General features: G+C 38.0%; 1 protein-coding gene across 1 annotated transcript; it reads left to right on the top strand.

The window, feature by feature from the left end:
• The first annotated feature begins 5542 nt into the window (after positions 1–5542).
• On the top strand, positions 5543–21414 carry LOC150082646 (pancreatic triacylglycerol lipase-like). Its single transcript, XM_090377565.1, has 8 exons — positions 5543–5711; positions 6675–6916; positions 7103–7252; positions 7615–7726; positions 8074–8181; positions 10151–10297; positions 10699–10903; positions 21305–21414. The coding sequence occupies exons 1-8, from the start codon at positions 5582–5584 to the stop codon at positions 21315–21317; spliced, it is 1107 nt and encodes a 368-aa protein (XP_090233691.1). The 5' UTR covers positions 5543–5581; the 3' UTR covers positions 21318–21414.
• The last annotated feature ends 4923 nt before the right edge of the window (positions 21415–26337 follow it).

Genomic DNA, 26337 nt, shown 5'->3' with positions numbered 1-26337 from the left:
TCCGGTACATGTTCCGTTGCTTCTTTTGCCATCTCCGGTTCAATTAGGTCCAGTCCAGGGCATTTCTTAATTTTTGCGCAGCTTGCTGCATCCTGAATTTCTTCTAAGGTGAAGGGGGGTTCTCTTTGGTCATTATTAAGCAATTGTTTGCTTGGCAGATAGCCTACTGCTCATCTGTTAGTGTTGTTGGCAGCTCCTGAAGTATGTTGTGCAGGATGTTCCCAATCGACTCCTCCCAGGTTATGGTTAAATTTCCTTGTGCTGTTTTGGTGGCTGTCACGACTTCCCCCGTGGGCAGTTTGTGAGTGGTAATTTTGTATACCACCCCGCAGGGGTTGCTGTTTCCTGACCCTTGTACCAACCTCTCCCTTGATTCTCTTTTCTTTTTCTTTATCTGTTCAGTATAACAATTTCTAGCGATTCTATATTGGTTCCTGAGTTCGTGACTTCTTCTTGCGGCCAATTCCTCCTAGCCCTCTGAAATTGTTTTCTTCTGTGTTGTACTTATTTCCTCATTCGTGTGAGCTCTGGAGTCCACCAGGGCGTGGCCCCTGCAATGGGGATTCTTCTCTTCATGTCTTTCTCTGCTGATTCTGTTATTATTTTTGTTAAATCCTTCTGGAGTCATTCCGGGTTTTCGCTCCCGCATTCCTGCTCCCTCAGTGTGTGCAGGTAATGCTGGCCTGCTGTGCGTAGAGTCTCTCAGAAGGTGTCCCAGTTTGCCTTGCTGAGGGCAAATCTATTTAGCATGTGCCTGTCAGCAGCTGTTCTTGTCAGATTCCTTTCTAATGTAAAGGTTATTGTACGATGGTCCGAGGTCGTTCAGGCGTTTCTAATTTGTGATGTGGGTGTCTATGTTTCTTGTGGCTAATATTATATCAATCTCTGCTTCCCATAAGGTGTTACAGAAGGTCGGGAGGCAGAAGGGTTGGTTTTTAACAACAAATATGGAGTTGGCCAGGTGCTCCTCGAGCCTTTGCCCATTCGTTGAGCCTCTTCTTTCAGACGTGGTACTATGTCAGAGGGGGGACCTGCAGTTGACGTCTTCCCCCACTAGTAGCTTGTGTCCGCTTAGTGCAGTTTGAAGATTCTCCAGGTATGTTATCGCATAGTCGATTTCTGCCCCTGGCTTGCAGTATAGAGCAACCACATAAAGACTTCCCAGGGAGGTGACAAGGTGGGCACATGCTGCCCATGGTGTGCAGAATTGTGGGATTTTTGTGACCGTGATATGGGGGTTCCTGATTATCACAGTTGCCCATGGAGTTTCATCTGTGTACTGCACGATTTTGTATTTAATAGGATATCCCCGTACTTGCTTTTGGTGCGTGTACGGTTCCAATATTATGAGGATGTCAGCGTTTTCATCGTCAGCTTTTAGTCGGACTTGCTCCGCCACCGCTCTGGCACGCTGTGCATTGAGCTGGTGGAATGTGAGCACGCTGGAGTTGAATTGTTTATGGTGTGTGGCCATAATCTATTCTCTGTTGGTAGGAACTCTTGATTTTTTGGTATATCGGACACCCAGTATCGCGGATGGAGTGTGAGTGCTCCAGTTTCAGACTCTTACAGTTTGCGCAGGTTGGTGCGTCGGTTTTGTTGGGGCAGGTATTGTACTCATGTCCTTTGCCAGAGCATTGGCCGCAGGTCGGCTCTCTTTGTGTGCAAGTATGGGTGGTGTGGCCATATCTGCAGCAGGGAAAGCATTTGGGAATGGATATATGTTCCCTGTATCTCAGGCTGCTCCATTCTATATAAATTCTGTTTTGGGTGCTTAAGATTTGCTAAGCAGATGGCGCCAGTTCCACCGTCCAATTTACTCCCATCCCATTCTTTGCTTTTATTTTGAATTTTGGAAAAATCAGCTCAGAGGGTTCCAACTCTGGGAAGTGGCTCTGTAAGTTCTTTCTATAAATCTCGTTGGTTAATTGCTGCAGATCCATGTCATACTCTACATCGAATATTAGTATAGTTGGGCCTTTCTTTTTCGGTAATTCTGCCTTTAGCCCTAATGTGGTTATTTTCTCATTTGCTTTTATTTCTTCTATCTCCTTCTCGCTCTCAGTCTCAATCACGATCCCTGGTTTTGCGGATACACTTTATCCTGGTATTTTGAAAGTCTTCCTTCATATTATCTATGACTTTTTGTTTGATTTGCTCACTTGATTGGTTGCTGTCCCCGGTAGGTCTCAGTATCACTATATTTGTAATTTTTGTGAGTACTTTCTTCATTTGCACTTGTAATTCGCTGGTTTTTTCCCTCTCACTTGGGGTTTGCCTCAGCGCTTTGGCATATGATGGGGCGCGCTGTAGCATTTGTTTGCCACCATCAGCATCTTTATATGCTTCTAGGGCTGCAAGCGCCCTCTGGTGCTCCACATTTGTTTGCAGGAGGATTGTTTCTAATTTAGTCCATTGAAGGACCATGTCTGCTCTTAAGGTTGAAGAAATTCTGCTACTGTTATCTTTCATTATGTTTTCTAGAGTGGCTCGCAGGGTGAACACTTGCTCAAGGACTGTTCCCTGTGGCAACGAGAGATCCAGGGGGAGATTTTTTTCCCCTTGTTTTTGCTCTTCTGTGTTTTTGCTTGGTTCCTGTCGATCTCTTGCTTCACTATTGTTCCTCATTTCCCGGTCTGGTTTTTCAATATTGTACCTCTTGTTTCTCCTCTTGCAGATGTCTTGTCTGGTTTCGTCCTGTTCTTCTGGTTTGTCCAGGGTGGGTTTCACCGCTCGCTTGTCGGTAGATGTCTGGGAACCCTCTGGCTGGCCTTGTTGACTGTCTGGCATCTCCTCCAGGTCTTGTGTTCCTATACCCAGAATTGGATAATGGTGCCAAGATAATTTTTTGCAGCAGGATGAAATCTGAGGGATGAAAATCAGCGGGATGAAAAGTTCTGAAGGGCAGTTGCTGAGTTGCTTTGCTGCTGGGGTGCAGTGTTTAGTTCAGAGTCTCGGAGTTTTACGAGTGGGAGGGGGAAAGTCTTAACCCCTAGATATGAAGAATACTGGATGATGAGTTTGGTTTTTTGTTCGTCCTGGGGAGCCATTGGGAGCACGGCTCTGCGCATATTATTATATATTTATATATGTTCTCAATATCTTAAATGTAATGAAATTAATAACTTCTATTTATCATATTTTAAATCAAATAAATTTAGTACCAATAAATATTCTGGATATAGATGTCTTGAGGTACGTAGCTACCAACTCACGCTAACGGTCACTCAAATAGGGCTTGACCAATCAGGGCTTGACCGCGTGGTGTACACTGAGAACAAAGTTTATTAACAAAATATTAAACAAAAGTTATTAAACAAAGTTAAAATAACAATATATATACAAAATTCATCATAAAAGTTACATGTGGTTGTAGAACTGTTCAATTACTGTTCCCGATAATTACTATGATCAATATTTAGGAGTTATTTGTGGTACTATTCACTTTAACAAAATTGGCAATATAACAATATGCAATGCAAAACAACGTTGTGACCCGGCGAGATCAACGCTAATAAAAATTACCATAACTTTCGATTACCTTGGCCGATCTTCACGAAGTTGATGTCCATGGACACATCTTGAGAAGAGGAACTTAATGGACACAAAATAAATGAAAATGTGACACTTGAAACCAATAAACGGCACAACAAATAACGGAGCACCAAAACTATGCGTGTGGCCAGTACTTGGTCAGCGCCCTCTCCTCAATGTTTAATATAACAGGCATATTGACTTTTGTACTCAGGACGTCATTTACATGATTCTTTGAGTTTCGGGCTGTTTGACAACTTGAAGCCGGGCAGTCGCAAGCGTAGGTGTCACCTTGGCTTAATGTATCACGGAGTGTCGTTCGGCGCTATGGAAGCAATCATGGGATCCCGCTGAGACCCCCCATAACTGTTTGTACAAGAATAACAGATGTCCAAACGTCAGTTGTAGAAAGAACTTTGGTGTCACCTTCTCGCTGGATTCAAACAGTGACGTCCATAATGATTCATATACACGCTTTATATGAATGGGATATTAGCACATACATCGAAGCATTGCAGCTGTTCATTAACATTCACGCCCATTTCTGACAAACTATAGATCAAATGTATTTTTCAGAGAATTAAACGGAAGAGGCTGAAACCACGTCGCAGATCACACAGCCTCTTCGAAAATATTCGCATCTACAGCATTGTACTAATGATCAGTTATACACTGAGTGACCACTTTATTAGACACATTTTCCTAACAGCAAGTAGGCACCCTTTAGCCCTCGTCACAGTCTGAATTCTTCGTGACATGGATTCAACGAGGTGTCAAAAGAATGCCATTGAGAGGTTAATCGATGTTGACTCAAGTATTTCCCTAATTTGTTACAAATTGGATGGTTACGGATCTCAATGCCGAAGAGATTCGCCTAGAAAATTAACAGATAAATGTAGCATCCAAATGTTGCTCAACTGTTACCAAGGAGGACAGATGTGGTTCACATCGGTCCTCTTTGCTTCTGCTATTACATCGCCACTACCAGCTTTCACTGTTAAACCATGGCCAGATTGACCCATGGACTCATGATGTTTCCACCATATTCTGGTCCTCCGGTCAAAGCGAGAACCAGGATTCTTCAGACCAGGCAACGTTTTTCCAATTCGGAACTCATTGTAACTGTAGCTTATTATTTTTTTCTATCCGAATAGAAGCCTGTTTGGTTGTTAGTTGCGATACCCAATCCGTGAAAAAGTATTCAGATTTGTGCGTAATATGTATACGATTGTATTATGAATTCAACTTTTGATGTCCATCTCGCATCCTAACTTTTTTGAATTGGTGGTCACTTTTTATACAAACCTTGAATGCAAATGGAGATTGAGAATGTACTAAAAATATACAATAGGAATTAAAGAATCTGATTGAGTATAGAAAATCTCATGATGTTAAATATCAAAAATTGTAGGACCGGTGTAACGAATTGTTGTAATAAGAGCATTAGCAACTAAGCCATATTGATATATCTGTAAATTGCGTGTGTTCTGTGGTCAGTTTTCTGTTTGCTGGACGAAAAACCCGAGTTTCCGGGAGAAAAAACCATGCTATCTAGCCTGAGACCGACTAACTCAGCCACGTTGTGAAAAAGGCCCATAAAAATTCCTCATGTCTCATCGATGGGACTCGAACTGAGATCTTTTCCATGCGGTGTGGGGAAGGGCTGGAACTGATTCGAAAAATAAGATATGATATTTGTAATATTAAGGTCATTTTGCCTAAATTTTTTTATCATTGTTAACACACCTATATAATTAAACTGCAGAATTATGTATTCAGCAAGTTTCAAACTGGCCACAAATCGAAAACAATGCAAACAGTTTCGAAATACGGGTGGCTACATGTCATGATATTTTCAAAACTTTTCACGCGTCTGTTTTCCTGTTTGTCCAATACTAATTGAGTTTCATCTCGACTCGTCAAATATACAACTTTTCGTTACAACACAGCCAGGAAATACAGTTGTATTATTACTACGCAGCGCCTGGGGTAGATAAATAATGTTCAGTTCGATCCTCTAGCGCACTCGTCTTATGAAAAAGTAGACATGATGAATCTTTGTATTAGATGGTATCAGATCGTGCTGGTGTTCGCTGTTCAACTCGATCTCTATTTTGCACAACTTATCTGTTTAGGAGACATTAGTGGGTTGTGCGGTGCTTCTTTCCCAATTAATGGTAAGTAATCTACTTTTCAATAATGAATGCTTTTGTTCTACTAATTTTTCTTTCTAATGGAACTTTCACAATTTTTTAGCGAGTATTTTACAGCCCTCTGACCACAGCACTTGACATCCCTTTGAAATAACGTGCTTTAAAATCCCATTGACAAGACGTATTACAGAAATCATTAAGTGAAGGGTTCCCCTCAGTTGAGTTTTCTATTCCCTGGCATCCTGCAGCATCATTGAATTGATTTTCTGTATGAGCTATTTGGTGTACTGTTGAGATGCAGGGATTTTTGTCCCAATAACTTGGGTATTTCATCCCGAAAATCTACGACAACCGCAGTTAATCACACATAATCTTTTTGCATTTAACTCTCCCAGATCCCTATTTCTGGTTTTCTTATTACATTCCCTGACCAACTATTGCTTGTTTGATCATAGAATATTACCCTTTTGAAATGATCCCTTTTTCTTCTGGCCAGTTCGCATTTTTTTCTCTCTTTTTTTAACTAATAGAAAGTTTCTATTCTTTAAAAGGATTATTTAAAAGGCGTATTATTTAAAGCAATAAAAATACTGTGTCAGTCTCATCTGGGGGGAGATGCCAAATACTAATATCACTCCAAGATGCGACTGACACAGTAGAATTAATCTGTAAATAAATTCTACGTTAGACCACCTGGAAGTTAGAATTGAATTTTGTTAACAAAATACGATAACATAATGAATGATTCTAATCGAACCAAAGTTATAATAAAGTTGCCTCCATTTGAAGAGCTTAAAAAGTTTCCTTTTACTCACAAGATACAGAATAAAAGGAGAAGAAACTTTAGAAAAATTAAAGGTAAGTCTTTCATTATCTAAGAGATGTGCGAACAGCATTTAAGAAATTAAAAATATGATAATTACATCATGCTCAACTGTTAATATCTGTAACCCATTCATGTTATAAAGAGAAATCTCTTTATTTCAGTTCCCACCAAAGATTTCGAAGAATATGGCAGTCTGAGTTGCAGTCCATGCAGATTCCCATTCACGCCAGCGTTATGTCCAGAGGAAGATCCAGTCAATATGATGCTGTACACTAAAGACAATCCAAATGGTAGAAACTTCAATAATATCGACTGTTCCTCGATAAACTGCCCAGAGGGTTCAAAAGTGTACTTTCTTGTCCCTGGCTGGTTCCCAGAAATCGCATGTTACAGACAGCTAGAGGTAAATCTCTGAAATTATTGGTCCACATGTATCAACCGTTCCAGTGTTTGTAAGACTCTGGTTTCGTGCTTCAGTGACTAATAATCATCTGATAATGTTCAATTGTTTTTTAGTGGTATTAACTTTGAATATTATTCAATTTATTACGTGTATTATGTTGTGGTTGGTAAAATTTCATTTTTGCAGGAACTCAGAGATGTACTTCTTAGAAATGAATCCACCTGTGCAGTTTTCGTAGTCGACTGGAGTAAGGGAGCAAACAAGTGTTATCAACAAGCAACGGCAAATGGGGAATACACTGGTGCTGTATTGGGCAAATTCATCGATACATTAGCTGTAAGTATAGGCTTTAAAGACTCTTTAGAGGGAAATATTATTATAGACTTCTTTTTAAAGACTTCAATATAACAGCCTTAACGATACATTGTGTCCAAAATGGCTTCCACTTGCTGTTGATCTTCTAAATTGTGATTTTGATCAGTGACCATTGCTTCTAATTTTAAAGATCTATGCATGTGATTTTGATTTTTCTATTACTAATAATACGGGTATTTCAGGTATCTGCATTATTAGTAATAATAACTGAGTTTTCTCCTACAAATTCTTTTACTTTTCACCTTAAAAATTCTTAGTTTTACTAACAGTAGGTAGAAGAAACAGAGGAATTAATCGAAGTGTATTTTTAATCAATATTTCAGACGGAATGTGGAATATCATACGATGCCATTAACTGTTTGGGACACAGTATAGGCTGCCACGTATGTGGGACGGCAGGACTTAGGACACAAGAAAAAATACACGCCATCTACGGTATGTATCCTTTCCGTTGAGTAGTTCATGAGGTGCATAGTGGAAATAAATTTAAAAGCCCCTGTTTTTTTATGTAGCAATCAAGCAAACAAACCACAGACTACACACAATTCACACAGAAGCAATCCTATAATGCCTTTTGGTCTCACTTTGACTTGACTTGGCGAAAATATTAGAGCAAACAAGATTTTTTTGCACGACCCGTATTCATTCCTAGCATATACTTCCCACTTTCAGAAATACCGATCCAATTCCACCTTAAAATTTGTTAAAGTTAACCTAAGATGTTCAGGGGTTACTGGTATTTGGCTAAATGACAACAACAACTTCATTTTTTACGATTCTAGGTTGTGACTGCGCTACCCCATGTTATGCCAACTACCAAGACAGATACGTGAATGCTGCAACGTATACACAGAATATTGCAACTGGAGGAGGTGGTGATCCTTGTATAGGTAAACATTTTAATTGCTTTACAATTATTAATCATTTTACGAAAACTAAGATTTGTCATTAAAATTAAGATTATTAATATTATTATGAAACAAAAACATAATGCAGCCTGCCTATTTCTGTGAAATAACCAGGTTTTAACGTTTTATATTTATTTTTAGACAAACTGTATTTTTAAACATTATAAAATCTGCCTATTTTTATGAAATAGGCAGCTTTTAGTATGTTTTTATATTAGGGTAGTGAAGTTTTTAAAATAAGTTTGGGGATTCAAAATGAGATTTCATGACAAAACAAAAACAGGCCTATTACTGTGAAATAAACATACTAAAAATAAATATTAAAAACATAATAAAGCCTGCCTATTTCTGTGAAATAACCAGGTTTTACGTTTTATTTTTAGACAAACTGTATTTTTAAGCATAATAAAACCGCCTCTTTTTATGAAATAGGCAGCTTTTAGTATGTTTTTATATTTAAAGCTTTTAACACTGTTATGCACGGAAGACTAATGTACAAATTGGAGCAGAATGGTATTAAGGGTAAGTTGCTACAATGGATAAAAGGGTGGTTGAGTGGGAGAAGACAGAGATTGGTAATCAATGGACGCTGCTCTTCGTGGATTAATGTAATTAGTGGGGTCCCACAGAGTTCGGTGTTGGGTCCACTGTTGTTTTGTTTATTTATCAGTGATATTAATTAAGGTATATCAAGCTTAGTGTCGAAGTTTGTAGATGATAAAAAGGTTGGCAGAGTTGTTAATAACAGTAATGACAGTATGCTGCTGCAACAGGATCTGGAAAAGTTAGGTAGATGGGCTAAGAAGTGGCAATTGAAGTTTAACATTGAGAAATGCAAAGTACTGCATATGAATAGAAGTAACCCCAGAGAAACGTACCAACTGTGTGGTACTACACTTAAGGAGGTAGAAAATGAAAAAGATCTGGAAGTAATTGTGCATTCAGATTTTAAGTTTTCTGAGCAACAGACAGGCTGCAATAGGTCATGCGATTTTGTCCAGAAGACTATATGATAACGGCACATCGAGTGTACAGTAACTGAATTAGACTTCAGACTCACGGTTGATAGAACAACCAGTTCTAGCGTTCAGCTCATGGCGAATCAAAATGCAGCATTCGCACGCATTATCCCTTTGTATAAGGCAATGGTCAGGCCACTCCTTGGGTACAGATTTGGAGGCCTCATTTTAGGAAGGATATAGATTTGCTTGAGCGTGTACAGAGAAGGGAAACAAGATTGGTGAGGAGAATGAATGGGTGAAAGTGTCCTCTTACCAAGAGAGGCTTAAGTACTGCAAATTGCAACGGCTGAAGACTAGGCACCTGTGACGTGATCTGATTGAGGTATATAAGGCCTTGAATGAGTTGAGCAAGCTGAATTCTGATGGGATTCTTCCGCTTGCTCAGATTATGAACCTAAGGGGACACAGTTTCAAATTTAGGAAAGACAGTTGCAGAATAGATGTGCGGAAATTTGCCTTTAGCCAGCGGATGGTTAATTGCTGGAACAAACTTCCATCTGTGGTTTGATAGCTTAAATAAATTCAAGGAGGAACTTGGGCAAACGTTTGGAGAAAATGGATGTGAAATTTTTTTTTTTTTTTTTTTGGCTGACGCTACATAAGTATACGTTTGCTTTCTTGCATCACATGCCTCTATTACTATTACTGTAACTCTTACTTTAGACACGATTCTGATTGGATAAACTTCTGCAGTTTAAACATGGTTCTAAACCATGGGCAGAAAGTTGGCTCTAACCTGAAAACACAGCACTATATTACCGAATTAGAAATTTTCCTATTAATTATGCTGATTTTTTCCATTCCGTTTCATATATTTAATTTTCATAAAATAAGTTTTATTTTATGTGAGCGCTCAATCGCATTAGATTGAGTTACGTTTAGCAGGGCACAGATTTAATGAAATTACATAATTTTTATTCTCTATTTAGAGAACATACCGTTGATCACAAATTTCCCAAAGTTTGTAAGTGAGCAGTACTGTTTCAATGGTGGAAGAAAACAACCAACGTGTCCTTTGGAAAAACTCGAATTATGTGATCCAAATAACGCGACCGCTATTAATTTGATTCGGTCTGGTAAGTAAAAACTTTTATCATAATACCACAAAATATTAACATAAAGAAGCTTTTATTTTGCAATATTTGACGATTAGAAGAGATCATTCTAGTAATTGTGTTGAGAAAAATATTTTTCTATTTTCCAATTGGTTAATTAACCTCATTATTAGGCAAATAATCCAAAAGTGTATTTTTTCATCTGCAGATGGGATCATATTAAAATTGTTATAAATTTTATTCATGCAACAAATATAATTATGAAGATGGAAGTTTAAACTCGCCATCGATAATTGTATCCAACTTAATATTCATATTTTTATATTTTTATAAGAGAAAAATAGAATAACTCCATCTATTTTCCAACTATTTTACGTTACAATCGAAACTTGAGTAACTGTTATTGTTTTATCTAATTTCAGTAACGTCTTTCTTTCTTTGTAACCATTACAAGTGCTTTGACTACTACATAGCGTCTTTTCAAGGAAAAAAATATACTGGTTCGCCTTGTTTTGGAACAACATGCAATGTTTGCCCTATTTGTGGAATATGTTTCAACAATTGTAACATCGCAGGTTTTGGGTTTGAGCAAAATCAAAATGCTGGAACATTTTGCGTGAATACTGGGTAAGTTATTTTCATATACAAATTATTTTTTAAATAAATGATTATAAGTGTTTTTAGAAAGAGTAAAGTATTTATTTTAAGCTTTGAATCAAACAAGTTTCTTATCTCTGACGTTTTAAACCATAATTTGGGGGGATACACGAACTAATAGATTAACAGTAGCCGCTGGCAGAGGTGAAAGTGATTCTTGCACTGCTTCTATTGAAATGGGGAGAAGCCTGGAAAACAAGGTATAGGGGACTCCAGAGACAGCTGGGAGTCATTGTACAACGGTAAGTAGAAATAGAGTGGGCCAGTAAATCAGATTAATGGGGGATTTTAATTTCCCAAATATTGACTGGAACTTCTGGTTGGCCACTCGCACACTAGCAAGACATTTGTGGTTTTATTGGAGGATTGTTTTCTACAGCAACATATTCAAGGGGCAATCAGAGGAGGTAGTACTCTTGATCTGATTATCAGCAGTGATTATTCATGCATTAAGAATCTGCAGATAGGGGAACCACTAGGTAGCAGCGATCACAGTGTTCTGATGTGGGATTTACTTAAAGATGTAACTACCATCAAGGGTAAAAGGGAAGTGTTTTTGCTTTCGTAAAGGCGACTACTATGATCTGAGACAGTTTTTAAAGTCTATACAGTGGGGCCAACTGATGATGTTACCAACAGCAAATTCTAACTAGGAAACATTCAAATAATTAATCTTGGTGGCTATTAGGCTTTGCTTTTCATCCCAAATAAGAAATATTTTTCCAGGTTTAGGCCTAAATGGATGTCATCTAAACTAATGAGACTTGTGGCAGAGAAGAGAAATCCAGGGGATGCATGTAAATTACCAAGCTGTACAGAAGCCTACGGCAGATATTAGGTAGTCTGTAATCAAGTCACAAGGGACGTTAGGCAGCCGAAGGCAAATTACAAAAAATCTTTAGCTAAGGATGCAAAGAAAAAAATGCAAAGAGTTCTTTACTTATATAAAGTCTAGAAGAAAAGGGATGAATCAGATTGGTCTACTTGATATCGATAACTGTTGTTGATCCTGCTCAGGTAACAAACAAACTGAATGAGTATTTTGCATCTACATTCGCACATGAGGAGTTATTCAGGGAGGAGAATGCCAGAGGTGTATTAAACCCTGGCAGTGAGCTAAATGATTTTGTAATAACTGAGAGTAAAGTTCATGATAAATTGTTGGAGATAAATAAAAAAGGCACCCGGGGTGGACGGGATCTATCCAGTTATATTAAAGGAGGCAGCAAAGGAAGTAAGCAAACCTTTATCCATAATTATGAGAGCATCCTTGTACTCAGAGGAGGTACCCATGGACTGGAGATGTGTAAATGTGACTCCAATTCACAAAGGGGATCAAAGGGCGACATAAGTAATTACAGACCAGTTAGTTTAACTTCTGTTCCAGGGAAATTAATGGAGTCACTGGTTAAAGAAGTGATGCAGGATTATCTAGACAAGATTGCAGTAATGATTCAGATAAAGCATGGAGTTGTTAAGGGGAAGTCTTTTTTGACCAAATTGATTGGATGCAATGATGTAGTTACAAAGGAACTGGATGCAAAGAATAATTTTGATATCATATTCTGTACTTGGATCTTAGGAAGGCTTTTGATACTGTTACACATGGAAGAATGCTGAACAAATTGGAGCAGTGTGGCATTGGGAACAAATTGTTGCATTGGATAAAGGGTTGGTTGAGTGGGAGAAGACTGAGAGTGGTGGTCAATGAACAATGTTCTTTGTGGACTAATGTTATTAGTGGAGTTCCCAGGTTTCAGTGTTGAATCCATTGTTGTTTTCAGTATTTATTAATGATATTGATGATGGTATATCATCAGGCTTAATATCTAAGTTTGCAGACGATACGAAAGTTGGCATGGTTGTTAATGACAGTAAAGACGGTACGCTACTGAAACCGGATCTATCAAAGTTGATCATATGGGCTGAGGGGTAGTAACTGAAGTTTAACTTTGACAATTATAAAGTACTGCATATTGGTAGCAGTAACCCCAGGGTAACGCATCAACTGTATGGTACTACACTGAGGGTGTTAGAGAATGAAACAGATCTGAGGGTAATTGTGCAGGCAGATATGAAGTTTTCTGAGCAGTGTAGACGGTCTGCAACAGTAGCTCATGGTGTCTTGTCAATGATATACAGGAATTTTTCTAGCAGGGATAAGGAGGTGATTATCCTCTTGTATAAGGCAATGGTCAGGCTACGCTTAGAGTACTGTATACAAGTCTGGAGGCCTCATTTTAGGAAGGATGTAGAGCTGCTGGAACAAGTACAGAGAAGGGCAACAAGAGTAGTGAATGGAACAAGGGGTTGCTCTGACGAAGAAAGGCTTAAGTTTTGCAAATTACAGTGCCTGGAGAGTAGGCACCTGCGAAGTGATCTGATTGAGGTGTATAAGGCCTTGAATGTTTTGAGCATGTTCATTGCTGATGGAATTCTTCCTCTTGTCCAGATTAATCGCCTGAGGGAACATAAATTCAAATTGAGGAAAGACAGTTGTAGGATAGATGTGTGGATGTTTGCCTTTAGCCAGCGGGTGGTTGATTGCTGGAACAAACTTCCAGCTGTTGTTGAAAAGTTAACAGCTTAAATAAATTCAGAACTAGACAAACATTTGGACCGAAGGCATGGGTGAAATAGGATTTTTTTTTTGGCTGATGCTGTATAAGCTTACTTTCTTGCATCATATGCCTCTATTAATGCTAATGCTAATTGTATTATTCAATTGTGAAATAACAGGGTGCCTTGGTCTTTCAATTGGAATTTCGATCAATTGGAATTTTTGATTCTATATAGGCTTTCCTTCGACGAGTTCGAATATTTGATTCCTTTCGCGTGTTTTTGCTATCAAAACAACCACATTGGAACATTCCATTGCAAATAAGTTTCTTTATAGTTCACTATAACGAAATTTATTTGTTCATTTGTTGCGCAGTAATGAGGAAACTCGTTGTGTTGGAACATGAGCAGTGAAATCAAAATTTATCACAAGAACTTTGTCCATTTCTAGCAAATACTCCAACCATTATTTATCAATGGCAAAAAAGGCCAAAGGATTTACAGAATTTGATTAGTCTTTCATTGAGATGGCCACAGGATTGGGACAAAGAAAAAAAATGGTATGCCAATGAATTAATACTGCACTGATGCGAAAGCGTCGAAAGCTTCATTTTAGTAGGATCTCAAACAGAGGAAGTAAACCAGAGTGAAGAGAGCTTTAAAGATAACTATTGCACTTTTGGAGTGCAATAGTTATCTGGTTTCAGAACCCGAATGTGTTCGTTTTAACGAATCCTCTTTATTTCACTTCAAGACTGGCTAGATTTTCTACCTATTTGCAGAAGTTACTATTTTCAGAGAAAGTGTCCCCAGATATTTTTAACATATGGTAAATTGTCAACAGAATTCGCTGATGATGTAATTTAAAATTTGTTTATCTTCCTACATTCTCAAAGCACGATAGTACTATATTTTCCACTGAATTACTTTCCAGTCTTCCTTCTCTGCCCCTCCCTTTAGAATTCAATTAATTGTATTATGATGGGTGAGCCAGAAAAGGATATAACAGGAGAGAAATGTTTAACATTACCAGCGAATATTACGATTTGGGTTCCACTATCGGTAAAGTAAAATCCAAGGTCATTAATGAAAACAGAAACCAATGGAGAACTCAATGCCCTAATAGGAGCACATTGCTTATAATCAGCGTCCTCCTCCACCGGGTGTAAAAGGCCTGAGTTTGAATCCCGTCAATTACGACAGGAATTTATGTCGGCTTTTTTACAACCTGGCTGAATTAATCAGCCTCGGCTACAGTCGCATGTGTTCCCTCTAGAAACTCCGGTTTTTCGTCCATCAGAGAGCAAACCGAATGAAAAATGCTCGCAATTATAAATACAATATACTGATACAACATAGCCTTAGTTGCTTTGGTGCTTAGCACACATCTAGAATCTCTTTTGAAATTCTATGTGCCCTATATTGTCAATTGTCAATCTAGTAGGGCCACCTTTTGCACGAATTACATCCTGTGCTCATCGTGGCATCGATTCTATTGGATGTCGAAGCTACTCAGGGCCAGATTTTCCATTAGGCACTATGGGCACTGTGGCTAGGGCCTACGAAGAAGGGAAAAAAAGTAAAAAAAAAAAAAAAATAGGGAGGAAAAGGTTTTCTGACTTAAAAATAATACAACTATAAAACTTCAACATTATCTTGAAATTAAAAAGAAACAAAATCTACAATATTGTCGATATCTAGATTACTTGTAACATTTCTTAAGATTACAAAAGTTTCTTGCTTTGGCCATTTCTAAGTTGTGCTTGGTTCTATTATCTAGTGCTGCTGCACCAATTTGTCGTCCAGTGGAAGGAGTGCAATAACAAAGGATAGGAGCCCTCAGACTGCCCAACCCGAGGGAAAAAATAAATAAATAAAAAATTCTATGTATAGTTAATACCATTATATACATTGAATATTATTACTAATTTAAGAAAACAATAAGAAAGTTAACAGCTATTTGACCTAGTAAGGTAGAAATATAAGTTCATGAATACATCTGTCTACTGTCCACTTCTAGAATTAGTAAACAAGGTGAGTCTTCTTTTAAACACCTTGTCAAAAAAAAGATTGGAATGCCGCAAAGTTCTTGGCATCGTGAATTAAAATATTGAGGTTATCAGTCCTAATAGGTTGAGTGCTGTTAAATAGTTCTTGTCTGAAGTCGTCATAAGCCGGGCAATAAAGCAGAACGTGCCTCCAATCTTCTACTGCCCCACAGAAACATAAAGGGTCAGGTTCAAGTCCAAATTTACACAATTTATCCCGCAGTGAACCATGTCCAGTAATTAAATATGATGTTGTCACTGAAGGTTAAAGCAGTCCCATAACTTTGTTATTTTCAGCAAATGTTGCATCTTCAATGAACTCCCTGGTAGTGAGTCCTGTTTCACTGGATTGCCATCTGCATTTCCACTTCTCAGTGAATTTTGTCCAAAGATTAATTTTCTCCTGCAGAATGTCCGTGACCGGATTACTTAAAATGTCGAGGATTTCAGTTGCCAAACCTTTCTTAAATTAGAAATCATGCCTCTGTATGCCAGATAAAGGTCGATCGGGATACAACCTGAGATCAGTTGTCATGCATTGGTTGATGTTGTTCTGCAGCATCTGTGTTGCCAATATCATCTTTCTCTGCAGTGATAAAAGTTTGGCCTTCACTGTGACGTGAGTAACCCTAGGAAACCATATGGCAGCCGCATAAACTGCAATTGGCAAAAATATAGCCTTATACCTCCTTGCAACCATGTGTGTGTGTGTGGACATGTGTTTTTTGTAAAGGGCGGCTCCTTGAACGTCCTTTCATCTCCGCCTCGTATTTCTGTGAAGAACAATGCTCGGAGAACTTCATGTCTGACCGTATCGTAATACCCAAGTCCCTTTCCTCCACTACCGGCTTTAGTTCAACTCCACCAAGTGTATAAGTTATTTTGGGGTTGCTGTTCCCCAGGTGCAATACCATACATTTTGCTGGATTAAAGCATAGCTGCCATTTTTCTGACCATCTCTGAAGTCTATCTTGGTCATTCTGAAGAAGCTCTGCTTGGCTGCAATCATTAACTACTCTACCAATCTTTACATCATCTGCAAATTTAGACATCACGCCCCCTATCCCTTCATCGATGTCATTTATGAAAATCAAAAAAACTGTGGTCCTAATACTGATCCTTGGAGAACCTCAATTCTTACATCAACCCAATCTGAGGAATAACGATTTTCTATTCCCCAAAGTGTAAGACCGTGTGGGGTGGCGTTTTAAATGATGAACAATCTATCTCTATTTATCCCTGGCTGGGTCGCCAATTGTGGGGATGGGGTTTCTTCTTATATATATTTTTATTAATTTCTATTTTTTTGTTTATATTATTATAAATCCCCACTTTGCATCTGACTGGTTATCTCACAGAAGAATTCCGGTTCTGAGGGAGTTTCTATATTAGAGCACTCCTCCTTTGGGTTTTGCTGTGTGTTCAGAAATGACCAAACACTATTTGCATTAAGTAAAATACAATCAGTTTATTATACATACTTACAAATAAAAGATAAGACAAATCATTACACATTATTCACTTCATATATAGGTACAGGGCATGGATCACGTTCCTGGTCATTAGGCTCCCCCATCCATCATCTTCTTCTTACTATAGGCCCACTAACATCTCGTACCATCAGTTTAATTTACTCTTTCTTAATTACAATTGACATTTATTATTTATCTATTTATATCTTTCTTTTTCATACCTATCTAGCACAATCCTACATTCTTCTTCATGGTTGATACAATTCTTCTTCTGGAATTAAATGTCCACTTTACAAACTATTCTATTCTATTCTCTCCCCAGCACTTTAAAGTTACATGTAAATGAAATATACATGGGATTATTTATTTCTTCATTCCCTCAAGTAAACTCCAGCATTTAGCGACTAATTTCTCTACATCAGTGACATTATATAAGTAACATACATCTGTACCTGCTCTATAGGCTAACCCATCCAAAATTATTACTTTTACTCCATTTATTAATTAGTAAATAAATCATAACTGTAAACCATCCTTCATTAACTATTTCTATGATATTTCCTTACTTATCTATACCTTAACTTAACTCTTAACTGTATGCTTCCCTAAATCTCCCTTAATATTTATCTATCTTCCCTGCAGTCCTTTGCAATTACATAGAGATAAATTCGTTGTTTAACCACTTACTTCTGGGGATTTGGATCTTACCGCTAATACAACGTGTGGCCAGTGGCTTTCTACTCTGCATCGGGTCCTCCATTGGTTTGGGAACGTTCATCTGGAATGCTAAACTCTGCCAGAGATACCTTTCGCTTTGCCGATCATCCTGGTCTCGTATCCTTCTTTGCTGTGCCGGATCATTCAGTAGGGGTCGCTTCCCATCACTTTATTTCCACAGGACGGTACGGTGTTCTTCTCGCTGTCCTCCTTTCAAATATATCTCTCGGTGGACGCTTTCGGACTTCTGTGATTCGTCTCGAGAAAGTTCCCCTTTCTGTAACTTATCTATCCTTCATTAAAACTATCAGAATTTAGTGAACTCACCATAACTGGTTCTACTGGTGGATCGCTTCCGGGGACTGTTTCCTGGGCCTATCTTTCCAAAAAATCACTCTCGAAGAAAACTTTATCATCTTCCGAAAAACTTTATTATCTCCAAAAAAACTTTATCACATCTCGAAAAATCATCTCCGAAAAACTTCATCACATATCTCAAACATCTTATCACATTTTCACTTTTTCTACCCCCGTTTTGCACGCGCTCTTCCCCTTTTATTTCCCAAAATTTAGTAACGCCCCTCCTTTCCTCAACCAATCACTTCTATCTGACCATCATCGTCCCCTTCCGGTGTAGAGATAACTTCCGTTTCTATAGAATTCTCGAATCTTCTGGAAATGACCAGAATTTTCTGGAGCTCGGTACCCATCCGGCAAACATCTGCGTCCATTTTCTTGATTCGTCTCGCCTTATTATAAAATGACCACACCTGCTCTGTTTGCAGTAAACAAGAGCGCCCCCGCTGGTACCCCTATTGTCATCTCTGGACCAAACCGTCCCTTGCCATACTATCAGTTGACCCCCCACTGTTCCGTCTTGCTATCTTCGTTTGCTGTTTCCGGTGTGGGCACTGATCGTATATCTGTTTCTAATGTTTTTCTTCAAGGTATATCTGCCTTTACATTAACTTTAACCTTCTCTTAAATTAATTCCATTAGCGCGAGACCCATTATCTTAAACAATATTAGTGACTTTAAGTGTTTTCTTTTGTGGTTTACAATATCACTATCTAGCGTTCTTTCTTAAATTATATTTAAACTTAACTTGTAAGACTTTGTGTCTTTCAACCGTGAATTTTGCCGTATTAAAACATAGCTGCCATTTCTCTGACAATTTTTGAAGTCTGTTTAAGTCATTCTGAAGGAGCGCTGCTTGGCACTGATCATTAACCATTCTATCAATCTTTAAGCCGTCTGCATATTTTGATATCATGCCTTCTATCCTTTCGTCGATTTCATTTATGAAAATGAGAAACAATGTTGGTCCAAGAGCCGATCCTTGAGGATCCCCACTCACTCCTGACATTACACCCATCTGGGCAGAAGGCAGAGGGTTGTGCTATCCATTAAACACAACCTTCTGCCTTCTGCCCTGCAGCCACTCAGCAGTAATTCCAGTAATCTCCACCTATTCCAGCTTATAGAGTAACCTCTCAAGAGGGACCGAGTCAAATGCTTTGCTGAAATCCAAATAGACAACATCGAAATTATTCCCTATATTACCTTGTCCCCCAAACTAGCAGTTTTCCAGAACTTTAAGGGATCCTCAATAAAACTGCCAAAACCTTTTGCATCGCCTTTGTTTAAATGTATCCCGTCTCTAAAAAACAGATTCCTCCTACTTGCAAGTGGGGTCCAAGCTGATAGAAATTTCCGCCCAAAAGCCTTGCAGAGTCCTTCAAGCCTTGAGTTAATCCACAAGGCTTTCAGTATATAATCCCTCCTATCATGCCTAAGCAGAATTGCAGACAAAAGACATTGTGATCTAACTCGCGGCATTTCTTCAGCACGGTCCTATATTTGTGTAACAAATCGTCAGATCATGTATGCTTAATGTCATTAGTCCCAATATGAATAATAATATTCTCATTTTCCCCCTTAACATCTGACACTCTGTTGGTGACATCAATAATAGTTGCTCCCAGCAGACATACCCTGGTTCTAGTCCACTTAAAGTGGACTTAAAGATCATGAGAATAAGAAATTGGAGAAGTTTGACTTCTGGGAGGGCTTATTGGTGGAACATCGTTGAGAAGGCTAAGCCCCACCCTGAGTTATAACGCCAGAAGAAGAAGTCCATATGACCAGTAATATCGTTCTCAACACGTAGAAGTGTCAATGATGATAAGCGATCTTGGCTCATAGTTGAGCGTACACAGTTCTTGATTCTGCTTAAGTTTCGAAAATGAGCGCTCTCCTTCAGCATTTGATCCCATTATGGATAGATAAATTCTTAAAGCTACGTGTATGTTTGGGAAACTAGTAATCAGTTTATCTTTTATTTGTTCTTTTATTGATTCTGCCACAAACGTTTTGTCCTTGTGTAATGCCCAAAACAATAGGAATTCATCAACGAAGTTTTATCTTTTATTTGTTCTTTTATTGATTCTGCCACAAACGTTTTGTCCTTGTGTAATGCCCAAAACAATAGGAATTCATCAACGAAGTTTACTTCTAAGTCGGACGAGTAGGTGTTGACTAATGCTGTGGTTTTGGCTCGAATTTCTTCTTTTGACATAGATTTATCTATAAGAAAACTAAAGGTATCACGCAATGTACTGTATGCAGCACGTCGTTTTGTCATTTCTGTGAATAGTACATCTACAATACGATAAAAAAAACTTGAATTCGAAATGTATCTTTTTCACTTAGTTCTGTTGGTACCAATTCCTCTGGTCTTTCATCAAACGGTTTCTTCCTTTTCCGCTTTCAGTCTTTATATTTTCTGTAATTCAGAATTTGGAACGAATTCTTTTGCCATTTTTTAAAAATCATCAAATTTGTCTTTGTCTCGGACATCAATCAAATAATCCAGAAGAGCATCATATAATTTCACAGTTACGCCTAACTCAATTCCAGGTTCTTGAATTGCTTTATTCACTCTATCTATGTTTTTTAGAAGATCTTCTTTAGAAGATTTGGACGTTGATTTCAAAGTGCACTCTAAATTCTGAGACAGCACATTTTGGGCAACGTGATGAACGAGATCAGCGTTTATTTTCCATTCAGCTGGATCACGGGTGGTTTTTGGGTACTGATGACATTCACAGGCTCTGATTCATCCTTATTTGCAATGACATCAGTTGTCGATACCACGGAATCTACCTGATTCTAATTCTACATCAACTTGTTTATTTGTTCCTTCGTCGGTAGGCCTATGAATGTCTTCACCGAAATCTTCAGATTGAGAAAGAGTAGACTTATTGCAGAAGTGGTTTGGAAATTTATGTATTTCTGCATTGAATTTTTCATTTTACCCAAAGCCTTTTCTTTTTCTTCTTTCTTCTTTCTTATTTCACAGCCTACAAACATTAAAATCCGGCCCTGAAGCTACTAGTCTAGCCTCAGGTTGGCTATTCTTCAGGATATTTTCATTTCAAGCTCAAACATTTAGTGCATTTAGTGGATATAAGTGTCCATTACCTGAGATCATTCTAAGTAATAAATCTCTAAATTAAATTTCTAATTCTTGCATGACTTTCTCACAAATTTTGATTTTGTGATTTTCATTTCAGACTCTCTGGATAGAAAGTACGGATAATAACACTTCAAGAAATCAAAACCTACCTCGAATTCTACCAAACTAATATCTGCGAAAAGTACGAATAAAGAACTTCATATCTTGGTCTGTCTCTGAATGTATTTTATTTATCCTTGTTAAGAAAAATGTAATTCATAGGCGTAAACTAGGCCTAAGATAATGGAATTATAACCATATATATGTAGTTATTTCAAAACAAAATTTCACTTTTCATGCGAAAAGTTGTGTATGTCTGCCATTTTTCACAATTCAGTTTCAGGATCGAGTTCAGTTTAAAGAAACCATACGTATGTTAATATTCAAAAGCGCCTTTAATGTTTTTCAAAATGGCCTTGAGCAGCGATACATTTGTGAGGTCGCTTATGGGATATTTTTAAACGGATTCTACTCAAAATGCAGGGACATACACTCTCCTGCCCTCTATTTAATGAAAAACCACACAGACCACTAATTTCCTGCCATATAGTCCCAACAACTGATTGCACCCAGTTTCTTTCAAAAGCCTGTTGTATAGCTGATATATAAGAACCTAAAGAAAGAATCCAGCATACCTTCAAAGGAATATACCAACCATAGCCATCAGTGTTTTGGTTGGATAACGGACACTGTGTTCAAGAAAATAGTACCCATTTGAATCGGGTTCTCTTAATAAATGACTTCTCAATTCGTAGCCAAATATTATTTCATAAATCTGCAAATTACGTATTCTGGCAATGATACAGAGCTTTCAAAAAACAATGAGGCAATGATCCATTCCACTCGCTGCATACAAAAGTACTTGTATCACCTAACCACTATAGATAGATTCATTTTTCAGGCACCTCATATCTGTATTGCTAAGGATGACAAAATAACAGGAAATTAGTCAGGATGTACTGTATGTGACAATATATGGTAATATCATGGATTCTACGCTTGTTAAAACTTCCAATGTACTGTACTATCATGCGTCAATGTTAAAAGCATATTTCAGCCTTTCTGTTATTCGAATAAGTGGTAAAATTAACTTGTGTTTCTGTGTTGAAAAATGTATTGAAAATACTAACATTTCGTTCATAAAGCTGAGTTCGGTTTTCGAAACAGAAGTCACCCATGCTTTTAACATAGCAGAACCTACCACAAATGAGGTAGCTGTCAATAAACAGGATACTTTAACATCAACGAAATAACTGTGAATATTTATTTTGTAGAATCGTTCCAATTCTAGAACAAACGGAAATGTGTAATTAAAATCAACACAAATTTATCGATGCACTTGCTTGCTGCAAGTGCATCGATCTCATATTATGAAGACAATTGCTACGAGTTGCCTCGGTATTTCACTATGCACCTTTAAATAAAAAGTACTTCTTCAAAGGGGAAATATATTTAACAAACATTTTAAATAAATAGCAACCTACGTCTCTATTGAAGGTCTTGCTTTCATTTGAGGTGCCTAGTATCTTGTCCTTTTAAGTATAATTTCGGTTTTTTTTTTCATTAAATGCTTTCTTTTGCTTTGAGATATTTTTCCCAAGAAAATCCCATTTTAGGAAGGAATTTTTCAAGGAGATTCTTTTAAAGAGAATTCCAAAAGTTTCATCACATACTGACCTAGGACTAACGTGGGATGAACACTTAAATTTCAAAGATCAGTTTAATGTTGCCTGAAGACTGATTTGTCAGTACATTGATAGGTGTCTCACTCCTTTATATGCCTCTGAAATCTGGTCCTCGGCACCTGCCTCTCAGTGTAACAGATTCTTGACGATGGAATATTGGATTCAGCAGTGGCTGAACCGTCTGGGAGAGAACCTGTTCACCATCTCGAAATCCACTCTTCTGGCTTATCTAGGCATGACCCACTAGCTGTTCAGGAGGTGAACCTAAGGTGAATAATAATAATTAATAGACCTCAGGCGAGGATAGCATGATTTTCCCTCCCGGAAACTCGGGTGTTTCTTCTAGCAAACAGCAAATCGACCAGAGAACACACGCAACTGCAGACATATAATATACGACGCAATATGGCCTAAGACACGAAAACCCAAGAACAACTAACCAACCAACTAAATCTTTGCGATAAACATCATCCCTAAGACAAGAATTGTGCATCTCCAACAATATCGCTCCATTCATTTTTCAAAACCTTTTAATAACTTCAACTTCTAATAAATCTTTCCTCGGAGCTTTACTGTTCCTACCTAAACTTATTGCCTGATTTAATCCAATTAAATGAGAATTTGTGACCTCGGAATGTTGTTCTCAAGTTGTTGCTGTGCGACTTTTGTCTTCATGAATACATTTAGTATTATGTTCGCCTTCTCTGGAATTCGCTTCGCTCAATCATTTCATTATCTTCTCTACAATTTCTTGTTGATACGATTTTGTATCTCTTAAAATCCCTCATAAATATGCAGCGAACTTCAATATTCATCTCAAAAACATTTTTTTTTTATCCCCATCGTATGGTAAAGCCTAGGTTCGATTCTGATTGGATTTGAAATTCGTCAAGAGAGGAGGAATCTATTTAGGTCTTTTTTTATATCGGGGAAGGAGCATTTTAGATGATTTATAACCCAAGACTGCAAATGCACTCTCACAACTTGCTGTTTTGTCCACAGTTTTTCCAGTGAAGCCACATTCACTGATTATTATTACGGCCTTTCGACACTTCCCGAAAAGACCTGGATTGGAGTTCTATAGAGAGGAGTATCTTTTCACATGCGTTTGCTGATGCAGCTGTAAGACCAATGAAATACTCATGAACAGCACTTTAAAGTTAACACGAATTTAAATATAATCAAGACCTTCTGTAACCAGAAGGTCTTGATTTTTTTTTTCTCAGAATGATTGTCTTCCAGACTGTAGGTGATTCAAACGTTTCAATCTAGAAAATATGATACAAAAAAAGCGTGTCCACATGAAGTAGGCACTGTCAGGCTATAACAGCTGTATGTGGATAACACCGTACTACTGGAAAATGTGTCCTAAAAGGTCATATCTTCTTAATGAACTTCTGACAGACAGCAATGTGTTCAGTGATGTTCCTGTAAGACCAATTAAATACACCAAGAACAATATTTAAAAGAAAACGGGAATTTAAACACGGTCAGAACCCCCTATAATTAGTTTTAAGTGGGTTTGTAATAACTCCCCTGAAAATAACAGAAAACTAGTTGCTAAGCAGTTAAATTCACTCAAATATTACAGTATACACAGTGTCCAATGTTTAGTAAAGTGATCATGGTGCTCTGACCAGTGATCCTTCTCTAAAATACAGTATTGTAGAGAAGGATTTCAAAAATACCATGAGCTACTCTTGCAGACTGTCTGCACTGCTCAGAAAACTTCATATCTGACTGCACAATTACCCTCAGATCCGTTTCATTCTTTAACACCCTCAGTGTAGTACCATACAGTTGATGCGTTACTCTGGGGTTAAGTTGCCACCTCTCAGCCCATCTGCTCAACTTTGATAGATCCTGTTGCAGTAGCGTACCGTCTTTACTGTCATTAGCAACCCTGCCGACCTTCGTATCGTCTGCAAACTTAGACATTAAGCCTGATATACCTTCATCAATATCATCAATAAATACTGAAAACAACAATGGATCCAACACTGAACCCTGAGGGACTCCACTAATAACATTAGTCCACGAAGAGCAGGGTCCATTTATTTCCACTCTCTGTCTTCTCCCACTCAGCCATCCCTTTATTCATAGCAACAATTTGCCTCCAATGCCACACTGCTCCAGGTTGTACACCAGTCTTCCATGTGTAACAGTATCAAAAGCCTTCCTAAGATCCAAGTATTTAGAAGAAGAATCAGAATGTTCCTTATCCTCCTGTGAAAAGCGATCATCACAGGTTTGATATAAATACTGAAAATCTTTTGGATGATATTCCCAACAGACCTTTTATGGGCTTTTTTCACTCCGTGGCTCAGTTAGTCGGTCTCTGGTGTGGACAGCAAGGTTCTTCCCCTGAAACTCCAACCAGAAAAACGGGCAAATCGACCAGAGAACACACACACGCAATTAATGGACATAATTTTCATAAACAGATGAGTTCCTTCTCGGGATGGCCCTAATATGACAGTTTTGTTTTGTTTTTTTTTCGTCTCTTAAACATATTCGAAGAACATCGGATGACTGTAAATACCGTTTGTGTTACCTTTCTACAATCCTCTCAAATTTTTAAGAATGAAAAATGGCGTCCAATTTTTATATAAATATCATCAAATCCAAGTATCAAAACCCACTACGCTTTCCTACAAAAGTAGAAAAGCGTAGTGAGCCAGAGTAATCCTTCCTTTCGTGAATGTTCACGACATGCAGCTACTTAAACATCAGAACAAACATAACAGTTTGTCCACCTTTGTCACGGAAGAGAAGACGTGCACGCGTCTACCTTTAAGTGCGCAAAAGAATACAAAATAAATAAAAAGCTCTCACTATGTATCGCGTCTTACAAAGAACAGATTTGTCAAATACTGGAAATCCCCCTACATGAAAAGGACTTTGATTGCTGTGGTAACCAGTGACGTACATCATTTTTAACTTTCACCATTGTTTAAGTGGACAGAACCAATTTGCTAAGTGAAAGAGCGGGGTCCTAGCAAGAATTATCGAGAAGTTCCCATAAGACACCATTAATGGTTCCTTGAGGATGGCAATACTCCACCTCTCAATGGCCTAAGCCGTTTTCTGCGAATTGGGTCGCTTGAATTATTACAGAAGTGCGCAATACGGGGCAGCATCCAAAGGATCTCCAGACTTTTGAAAGTGCACAAGAAGAAGGCCGAAATATATCGATAAAATTAATTACAGCAACTGAAAATGTCTTTAGACTAAGACAGGAATTGTGGATAGGTCAAAATATAAAATATAAATTATGATTCCGGAATGACTTTCCTTTATTCGATGCTCCTGATGTCATATTTTATGTTTTCGGGGTTTTCATGATGACTGCACTCATGAGCCGAAACAAGACCTAGGAGTGACGTCATTTCTTGATGCTGACTTA

Source organism: Mastigoproctus giganteus, chromosome 7 (assembly GCF_048544385.1).
Source record: "Mastigoproctus giganteus isolate SK-2022 chromosome 7, ASM4854438v1, whole genome shotgun sequence".
NCBI lineage: Eukaryota > Metazoa > Arthropoda > Arachnida > Uropygi > Thelyphonidae > Mastigoproctus > Mastigoproctus giganteus.
The sequence above is the reverse complement of the archived record's forward strand: the minus strand, read 5'-3'. Positions and strand labels throughout refer to the sequence as shown.

Bases quoted from the DNA above. Each gene is read 5' to 3' on its own strand.
- LOC150082646 (XM_090377565.1), top strand. From the start codon at position 5,582: ATGATGAATCTTTGTATTAGATGGTATCAGATCGTGCTGGTGTTCGCT. The intron at 5,712-6,674 runs GTAAGTAATCTA...TCTTTATTTCAG, and splicing joins TGCTTCTTTCCCAATTAATG to TTCCCACCAAAGATTTCGAA. The intron at 10,298-10,698 runs GTAAGTAAAAAC...ATCTAATTTCAG, and splicing joins TATTAATTTGATTCGGTCTG to TAACGTCTTTCTTTCTTTGT.